This window comes from Sinocyclocheilus rhinocerous, unplaced genomic scaffold (genome assembly GCF_001515625.1).
Source record: "Sinocyclocheilus rhinocerous isolate Xijiao unplaced genomic scaffold, SAMN03320098_v1.1 scaffold2558, whole genome shotgun sequence".
NCBI classification, from domain to species: domain Eukaryota; kingdom Metazoa; phylum Chordata; class Actinopteri; order Cypriniformes; family Cyprinidae; genus Sinocyclocheilus; species Sinocyclocheilus rhinocerous.
In genome coordinates, this window is record NW_015655145.1 from 170,911 (window position 1) to 181,706 (window position 10,796).

General features: G+C 34.7%; 1 protein-coding gene across 2 annotated transcripts in view; it reads right to left on the reverse strand.

Annotated features, from left to right (window-relative positions):
* Positions 1-10,796, reverse strand: part of LOC107717931 (lipoma-preferred partner homolog) — a 232,329-nt gene that overhangs the window by 146,587 nt on the left and 74,946 nt on the right. For both annotated transcript variants that reach the window (XM_016524832.1, XM_016524833.1), the window contains exon 3: positions 7,253-7,464. In XM_016524832.1, the coding sequence (XP_016380318.1) occupies positions 7,253-7,445 (193 nt within the window). In that variant the 5' untranslated portion in view covers positions 7,446-7,464. The remainder of the gene's footprint in view (positions 1-7,252; positions 7,465-10,796) is intronic.

Here is a 10,796-nt window from a genome sequence, read left to right on the forward strand (position 1 = left end):
CTAAAAACAGCGTCTGAAAAAAGAAAGCAGATAGGTCTTTTCTCTGCGTTGCACAGATGTTATTTTTCTTGCAGCGCAGTGGTCTTCCTTTCACAGAAATTAGAGACATGTGTGTGTGCTGGAGTTTGAGTTTGCAAATATTGTGTATATTTATGTGTGAGCTTGTGCAAGTGTGTATCAATCTGGTTGAGCAACTAATGGTTTCCCCAAAATGTGTACTGTAAAAATATGATGAGGTCACTGTTTTCACACTAGATGTCTATCAAATAATACTGCATTTGATCTTTCAGAAAAAAAAAATACACCTTTTCACTAAAAAGCAGCACGGTCTGGAAACTATGTAAAGCAGATGTTTTGTTTGGTTTTGCTTTCTTGAACAACCGAGTGAACAAGTTCCTGTTTTTACTGACTATCCACTGTGAATTAGACATGCAGGTGTTTAACTGTTGAGTTGGCTGACTCTAAACTCATATACATAACAGGCAATTTTGAGGTTTGGCACATCATAAGGTGTGATGGTCATGTAGAAAACGACAACAAAATACTGGCTAAAGATACAGTGTCTGCTAAAATTTGCCTGTTGATAAAAACAGGACATAAAAGGTCATGCCACTTTTTGATAGAGACAACAGAGCAGGGACAAGTGTATGGGGAAAAAGACCAGGACATGGCATGGTCCAGATTCAAATCTGTATCGCCCATATGAGCACCACAGCTTACTGTGTTAGGCCACAGCTCCAACAAAACAAGGGTTATTTATTTATTTGTTTGTTTGTAATATTTTTGGTGAGGGAATTTATAATATAATATAATATAATATAATATAATATAATGGTAATGAACATTTAACTGAATGCCTTTTTTATTTATTTAGCTGGCAAAGCAGGGTGGCACAGGCTTGTCAGAGAAACATGACAGCAATAATGTGAGATTAATTATATGACATTAATGCATTAATAAAAACATAAACTATATTTTATTAGATTAGAGAGAGAGAGAGAGATTTCTTATTATTATTAGATGTGATTAGCTGTGTCTTCATTAATGCATTAGTCTGCAAATAACTAATAACACAAGCAAATGTATGTTCAAGGGTCTTTACTGGATATATATTCGGCGGCCTTTATTTAAAAAGCATGTTATTTGTTTATTTTTGAGACTTTTTCATGACCATCTCATGCAGAAATCCAGGTAAATCCAAAGAGTTTGCATACCTTATGCAGCTGTACACACACGCGCACACACACATACACCCAGGTTTTTCCACATTTCCCATCAGATTAATTTAATGTGAACACCAGCATTAAAAACCTCATTAGCCCTGTACAAACCCTCACTTTGACGAGGCACCTTTACAATGATTCCCTATTACTGTTTGCTTTATCTCCTATGATGTTCTTTGCTTAATATAAAGTACCCTTGCTCAGATAATTGACACGTTCACTTATCTCCATTAATAAAAAGTCAATTAGCTTGCTAAGGAATTGGGCTTATCCGCTGTAATAGAGGCCTAATGAACTGCCCTCGATTCAAGGCCTCAACTCACACTATCTTCCGGCACATTTTCTCACACAATAGCACATGGGCAGATACAGGACCTAAAACAGCTTTTATGTTCTGTATCTGCCTTTCAACCTTCAATTAGAAATGTTCCAGACAGAAGCTCAGAATAAGTCAAGAGGTTAGTCAGACATGAAGTCATGGCACTGAATACAACAGACGGCGGCGAAGTGCGATAACAGACAGACTTCAAATATGTGTGCCGTCTGACCACACTTTAACAGCATGTAGTCAATACTAAATGACAAAACTGAATGAATAAATCTGTATAGTGGCATGCTTTTTACCGGCAACAGTCAAAGTGTCTGGAGAAACACTTTTATTCAGGTTTAAAGCTGCATTTGCCAATTTCTGAACGAATAAATAACGCAATCAGCTTTGAATAGGTCCTTGAACAGAATGTAGCATACAACAATTTACTCCAAAATACTCATCCAGAAAATACATACTCAATGTCAAAAGGTATTGGCTGGCTAACATTAAACAACTAAACCATAAAAAACTTAATACCTGACAAACAAATAATAAAAAAAAAACATGTTTGTCACTGTCAGTCTTGTTCAGCCATGACTGGATTTCATCTGGTTTGTTTTTATGTCGCTTAGCCTTGACTACACATTGTCATAAGCAGCTGCAAGCTGGCGGTAATACACAGAAGAATAAAGGAGATATTACACAACGCATCCACTTCCTGTGGCAAATATTGGATAATATAGGTCTGATACTGTTTTTCAAGCACCTTGTTTAGATAGAGACACCCTAAAATTTGCAGAAGTGTGAACCGCAATGCCCACGGGAGCCCTTCTAGCGTGACACAAGCATGTGCACAAACTCTTCCTCTGTGCTCTCTGAGCTCTGTGTAACCGTAAGATTAGAAAGTTTTCATAAAAAAGATCATTTGAATGAACTATTGCAGAATTAAAAGAATGTCAGCATAAAACGTGGTGTTCTGGAATGAAATATTACCTACAAAGTAACTCATTAATTATTGTTTCATATTATTACTAAAAGAACAGGTTCTATAATTCTTAAACTACATCAAAAGGCACAGGGAATGTTCTTCCTTGCTAAACAAAAGGTAGAAATAATGAAATGATATTTGAAAGTTGCAAAATTCAAAATATATCAACTTTCCCCAGCACTTATATTCTTACATCTCGTGTTGATGTTGATGTTTTTGCGTCTAAACTGCAGTCCTTCCTACTTTTATGAATGAGTGTTTATAATATTTATAATCTTTAAAACTGACACCACAAAGAATGCAAATGAGTTTACTTTTGTTAACCGTCCCGTGTGGGTCTGAATTATAAATAAATTACCCATAGTCTTTCTCCATCGGCACTTGCGCTGTGGCTGTGATTAGTTTCAATCAGCTTCCAGTCAGTTTTTAGAAATCATACAGAACTAAATGGAACATTTGCAATGTCAATCTGAATAAAAATGCATTTTGTATTATTCAGTTACAATGTGTTAAAATTTATGGCTTGGTGTTTACAGCAAACCCACAAAACGACAAATATGCATATTGGTTGGTTGCATTTCTCTGTTGACTCCGGTACGGTAAAACTAAACTGGGACAAAGTGAGCTCAGATAACTTTGTCTTTCTCAAAGCTGCCTGTTTGACTGGGACAGACGTGTGAGAACTCCCTCCAATAATCTCATCATCGCTTTTCATCTGAAACAAAGGCAGGTCTCTGTCGCTCTCACACCAGCAGCAGAGCAGCAGGATTACAGCATAAAATAAGCCCTCAAGGTCCTCTATCTTTCTTATTTTCTGTGAAATGTTTAAAAATAGAATAACTTAATCAATACAATTTTCACTATAGAGATTAGGTTAAATTCACATTTCTAATCAGAAAGCTTTTTAGGGTCCAGAAAGCCCAGCTGTAACCATGGAAACCCCTATCTGACAGAGCCGCTATCAGCCAATTAATGCAAGAATAGAGCACTTTTATTGCAGAAACAAATTCCCAATAATACTCTTTAAAAAAAAATGTACAAATTGCCAAAGGGCATGCCGTTAGCTAAGACTTGGTTGATGTCCAGAGAGCATAAAAATGCCTGTCTGGGTAGACACTGCAAAGAAATCACACTAACACTTTTGACCATTTATGTGGTTTCACCCATATTTATGTAATGCCCAAGGGCCATGTGTCTGCAATCAGTAATCAATAACTCATGCAACTCTGCACGTATGCTTGTAAATATGAGCTTCACGGATTGTTGGGTTTATTTGTATGGCTGGCTGCAACTTTTTAAACTTTATATAACAAACTATTGATAGAAAACATCAATGCACTCAAAGGATTTGACATTATTTTGAAGCAACTTTTATATGTAGGTTTTGATATATCTGAAATCCACAAATAGTCTTTTTAATGCATCTTCACACACGCAGAACAGCTCCCAAACTATATGTTCCCCCAAACAGCAAAAAAAAAGCAAAAAATATCATAGTAGTAAACTGTAAAATAAGTTGTTAGTAAAAATGTAAAAGCCAATATAATGCATCCTTTGTATTCAATTTTTTTTTTTTTGTATGATCATACATTTGCCATAATAATTAAGAGTATGTGCTGTGGGAAATTTTCACAAGTTATTTTTGAAAAAAGTTTAAATACAAGGGATGCATTAAATTGACTGTAAAATTATATCAAAGAATCCTGAAACGACCTATCACGGTTTCCACAACAATATTAAGCAGAACAATTGCTTTCAGCACTGATAATAATTATTCATTTTAAATTAAAATTTTAAACTTTAAATTATTAAAGTTATTAATAAGAATGTTTGTTGAGCACCAAATCAGTTTATTAGAATGATATCTGAAGGATCATGTCACACTGAAGACTGGAGTAATGATTCTGAAAATTCAGCTGTCGTAACAGGAATAAATTACTTTTTCAAATGTATTAAAACAGAAAACTAAATTTAAACAGTAATAAAATTTAATAATTTGTAATAATATTTCATAACATTATGATTTTTATTGTATTTTTAAAACAACTAAATGCAGCCTTGATGAGCATAAGACACAATTAAAAACCATACCGGTCCCCAAACTTTTAAACAGTAGTGTATAGTTCTGATTTAAATTCTGATAAGTCACATTTAAACTGCTAATATACTGTATATTATATTAACCTGGTAAGTTGAGACATTGGCGACTATATAACTAAATTCCACTTTGCTAATCAATAACTTCTTCCTTGTCATGACTTGATAGAGACACTTTTCACTCTGTATTTCCTGTTTCTTTGTTGTCCTCATGTGTAAATAGCATAAAATCAGTTCTGCCCACAACCACTGCACAGTACTATTATGAGTAATAATACAATTATCTATACATCTCTAATGGTAATACAAACACAGTAATAATTTGGTACCATGTCATGCAACTAAAAACAGTATTTTTTATGTAAAGGACAATTACTAGTAATGACATTCAAACAAACTCAAGCACATACATGAGTAATAATACAATTAGCTATACATCTCTAATGGCGATACAAATACAGCAATAATTTGGTACCATGTAATGTAACTAAATAACAGTATTTTTATGTAAGGGACAATTACTAGTAATGACATGCAAACAAACTCAAGCACATACATCATAATCAGTCTCTTTTTCCAGGAATACCATCGGAGACAATGACAATGAGAGGAACATTAAAAGCCTGAGCAGCGAGGCAAGAGAAAGGTGACGGGGGAGGGAGTTGGCACAGCGAATGGACACATTCTTGGCACCTGCCACCCATCAGGGGCTTAACAGTGACATTGGGCCTATGTTGCTCTAATGGAATGTGCCACCCAAGACCTCCAGTGAATGTGAACATCACATGCTACTGAACACCTGGACATAAGCCAACAATGAGTCCCTATACACTCAACCCCTGTGGCCCCACACATACACGAAGCCAATATGGACCTACTCACATATAGCAGAGAGTTCTGATTAGATCATTGTGTGAGGCGATTACATATGAACCACTCACACATTCACCACCAACAGACTCACTGATCCTCTCATGTAAATTATCATAGCTTGGGTTTTAAATAAACAGGTTTTCTAACCGAATAACCACAGACATTAATCCATCGAATTAGCTAAAGACATGTTCCATAAGTTAATATAATTAATAATTTTAACTTAAAAAATAAAAAGAAGAATTAATTATTAGTTTATTGATTTGAAAATAAAAATGTAAACAGACTAATCATTTTCAAATTGACAATGAAAAACATTTAAATCGTTTATGTAATTCATGTTACAAGACAATAATAAATGAATAAATCATATTTTGGTAACACTTTACAATAAGGTTCCATTTGTTAACATGAGTTAATTAACGATGAAAAATAGCATTTATTAATCTCAGTTCTTATTAATTTCAGCATTTATTTATGTATTATTAAAATCCAAAGTTATATATGTTAAAATTAATTAATGGTCATGAGGTAATATAAACTAACAATGAAAAGTTGTAGTTTTATTAATTAACATTAACAAAGATTAATAAATACTGTAACAAATGTATTGCTCATTGTTAGTTAATGTTAGTTAACATTAATTAACATTAACTAATGAACCTTATTGTTTTACCCAACCTTAAGTGTTACCCATATGGTAAACTGACAAAAAATAGACACATGTATCACTATTTAGTTAATGTTAAAAATGCTAGTTAAGTATAACAATGAAATACTGAACTAATAAGTAATTTTTAAATGGCCCTTTTAAATTTCCAAATGTTTTTTTATCCATTTGTGGATCAAATGAAAAAAAAAAAAAAAAATCTATTGGATGCCCTTTTGACAGCTTGTGCTATATTTCTTTAAAATTTACTTGGTTTAATATTTTTGCTAAAAATAAAATGTAAAGGCATTCAAATATTTTGAATTTTGGGTTAAGTTCAAATCTTTTGGAGCCAATTTATAGAAACTGATCTATATTTTGTTTGTTTTTTACGCAAACTCTGTCATAACAAAAGACATTCATGTGACTTGTTTGCTATATTCCACTATATTTGGACCAGTTTTGTGAACTGGAACATTTGATTTATGAACTTGGATTAAGTTCATATTGTGAGTCAAGATATAACTAGTCTATATATTTTGTTGTTTTGTAGTGCTGGCAAACATATCTCAGGTATATTGAGGAATAATACACTGTCATAAAAGTTAAAGTAGAAATACCACAAAGCCAACAGCCGAGTGTGTGTGTGTGTGTGTGTGTGTGTGTGTGTGTTTCCAGGTGTCTTTTTTAAAGTGCTAAGATAGACCCAGCATATAAATGGCCACCAGTGGTGGACTTTCATGGTCAGATGGTCACCTGTCCTCCAAAATAAAATGTCATTGGCAAGACGACAGCTTCAAAGAGCCAGACAAGACTTTTTAGTATGATGCAAGGCAGACCAAGAGCCCTTGTGTCCTGCAGTCGTGGCTCAGTAACATCCTTATTTCAAGTTTTGCATCTTGAGTTTTCATGTAAAAGCCACATTTTAGTCTGTGCAATTCAATTTGCCTCACCGTTTATTTGAATTTTGACTCCAAGTCGATCATCGTTTCCCAGTTCTGACCCTCAAGTGGAAAAACACATCTTGCAAACCCGTACCTGTGTTCTGACCACGGTCATATACAAATATGTACAAATGCTAATAATGAAAAAGTCAAGGCTATAAGTCTTACCAGCTCCCTCGTGTGTTGCATCCCCGAGTTGTTTATAGGGGTTGAACTTGGGCTTGGGAGCCACAACAGGAGCAAACTTCTTAGGAGCCTGTTGCTGGGATACAGAAATACTGGTGGTACCCATGGGTAAGCTGGTCTCCATTCGTGCACTCACATGACCTTGCTGGTCACCATCATTATGGCCACCCCACATCTTTTTGGAGTCGAGAAATCTAAAAAACAACAACAAGACCACATTATTATATTGCACTGAGATGCACAGGTCCCATAGCACCCAGAATGCCCACAATGTGTGAGGAATTGTAGCGCTGTCTGAATTCCAGTGTTACATTCCTTCCATAAAAATCTAGTTGTTTTTATACATAACATAGATATGGGTGGATGAGCCATTGTGGTTCTTTTCATCAGGGACCAAATTCCCATCCCTAGAGCTCTGTGCAGTGGCGGCTTCTCCCGCTCTTTGTTCTTAGCTGTGGACTTAGCAAAGGAAACTGTGCATTTCAAACACCAGGCATGGAAGAACCAGAACAAGTTCAGAGTACCATCAAATATGATTATTACATCAGAAAATCTGAATGCACCTTATCCTTTTATGGTAAGTTCACCCAAAAAAAGTGCAAATTATGTCATGACAAATGAAGTTCAAATGGCCCATACATTATATTCCAAGTTAAACTTGAGAACCAAATCAGTGTGTTTTGTAAACAAATCATTCAGAATGGTTTTGTGAACTAGATGCTACAAATGATGAAAGCTCCAACTCAAGAGAAACAATTTGTGCACACAAATACATAAACTCTAATGAACATGCCAAGAAAAGTTATTAAGTCTCAGTTTAACTTGCATTTCAGTTTATTCCTCTTTACAAATCTGTCGCATTAGTGTATTTTCATGTCTTGACGGAAAGATTATATATTTACAAGTTGAGCGCACATGAATGCCACCACAAAGTGGTGAAATTTAAGATTTTATTTGAGTACAAAACAAAGTTTATGCCCATTCTTTGTTTGCCATTTTGTAGAAATATGTTGTTATGGCCATTGTTACAATGTCAGTAGTACATGTAAATGAACAATGCGTACTCTTACTCTATGTTACCTGCACCCAGTTGTCCCTGTTTATTTGTCAGCTTTAATTTTGACAGCTCAAGGAAAGTCGGATTGAACCTGGTGTATTATGGATGTAATAGTTTTCCTACCTTTTTAGCAAATGCCTCAGCTATTTTTCTCTGTTTTCTCTAGTAGTGATTTGAACACATTTGACGTCATAAGCGCAACTAAATACAAACTTCTCAGAGGACAAGATTGCACCATTATGAACCATTTTTATGATACTGATATGCTTGCTTTTTTGTCCTTTTGTAACATGACAGCCTTCCACTTCTATTATATTGACAAGAGTGGCCAAGACATTCCTTTAAAAAATTATTTATTTTTATTTTTATAGAAGACACAAAGTTACATGGGTTTGTTTTGATGGCTGAACTATCCTTTTAAGAGAGTATATTTTCAAATATAAAGTCTCAGGACTTGGTATCCGGCAAAACCAAATATGGTGCTAATCATTCCTCGAGTTCTCTGGGACGTGCCAAGGTGTCAAATAAGAGGCTGTAATTTGATATAATCCTTTAGTTCACATACGCCACTCACTTTTCTATAGTTAGAAGCAAATAACCACCAGTTGCTACCCATGTATCAAATTAAATGTAACCATAATACATCATGCAATGAAGAACTGGGGATGTACTAGTTGTGTCGAAGCTTAGAAAGCTGCCAGAGAAAATGACAGCAGTTCAGCTTTCACTGACGTGGTGAAAGCCGTAGTAACAGCAGCATTAATAACCTGACAATATTGACGACTTCTAATGTATTTATTGACAACTTCAGGAGCATGTGTGTGCTAACTGCTGTGCCACAGCTCTAGCCAACTTATTACAAAAACGTATTTACTCTTATTTGTGTTCAGCTTGTCTCGGAGACATATTTACATAACCGGTGTTGTTTACCTGCTTCGGCATTTAGCTGTAGGGCCGCTGCTCTCTATTTTGACTCTAAAAATTGCACCAACTCAACAATACATACTTTTACTTCCCTACTTGGATTATTATTATTTGGATTATTACTTACAAATGTGGAAGATTATTCTAAAGCAGACTGGTTCAAAGAATTATTTATAGTAAATGGGTTCTACATGGCCTGTTATGAGCTGCAAGTGAGTGGAGATAATAAATAGCGCAATAAATAAAATTGTTTACTATATTTGTTGAAAATGCAGTGGGATTTGATACAGGTATTGAGGTGCAAATGACAGAACCTGTGCCATGCAGGGATCAAAATAGCTCTGGTAGTTCAAAATAGTTTGATGTTAGCCTGTAATGCAAACTGATCCCTGTAATGAGATAACTAGACGGTTGAGGTGGTTCTTATGAACATGATATATATGGTATATCGTATTTCGAGTTGCGACTGGCTGCCCCAATGGGCCTTAACAAAATCCTCATTATACTCAAGATGGATTTCCTTGAATAACCCCCCCTTCTTTAGAAGAATATTTGAGAAGAAATAGACCATGATTAGAAGAAATAGGTGACAGGTCATCCTGATCCCAAGGTTAAGTCAAAAATGTCAGTGTGGCACAAAATGTCAAAAACAAAACTCACTGCTTAATAACCGCAACACTACAGGCCCTCATCAGTGTGTCAAGGTCAAAAAGTCAAGGTTGACTCAACACATTTCTCATTTTAATTTTGTTTAACTTGATGTAAAAAAAAAAAACTAAAACTAAAAATCAATAGAATTATATATATATATATGTATATATGTATAAAATATGTACAGTATATAAATATATATACACTTCCGTTAAAAAGTTTGGGTAAGACAAGTAAGACTTGTAATGTTTTTTAAAGAAGTCTCTTATACTCATCAAGGCTGCATTTATTTGATCAAAAATACAGAAAAAACAGTAATATTGCAAAATGTTATTGCAATATAAAATAATGGTTTCTATTTTAATATACTTTAAAATATACTTTATTCCTGTGATGCAAAGCTGAATTTTCATCAGCCATTACTCCAGTCTTAAGTGTCACATGATCCTTCAGAAATTATTTTAATATGCTGATTTATTATTAGAATTATTTATGTTGGCAACAGTTGTGCTGCCAAATATTTTTTTGGAACTTGTGATACTTTTTTTCAGGATTCATTGATAAATAAAACATTAAAAAGAACAGCATTTATTCAAAATATAAATCTTTTCTAACAATATAAGTCTTTGCTATCACTTTTTATCAATTTAACACATCATTGCTGAATAAAAGTATAAATTTCTTTCAAAAAAAAAGAAAGAATAAAAATCCATAGCCGTGACAGGACAGGCAGAGAATTTGCAGACGGCCTCCATAGCAGTGACAGGATGGGCAGAGAGTTCACAGACGGCCTCCATAGCCGTGACAAGACAGTCAGAGAGTTTGCAGACGGCCTCCATAGCCGTGACAGGACGGGCAGAGAGTTCACAGACGGCCTCCATAGCCGTGACAGGA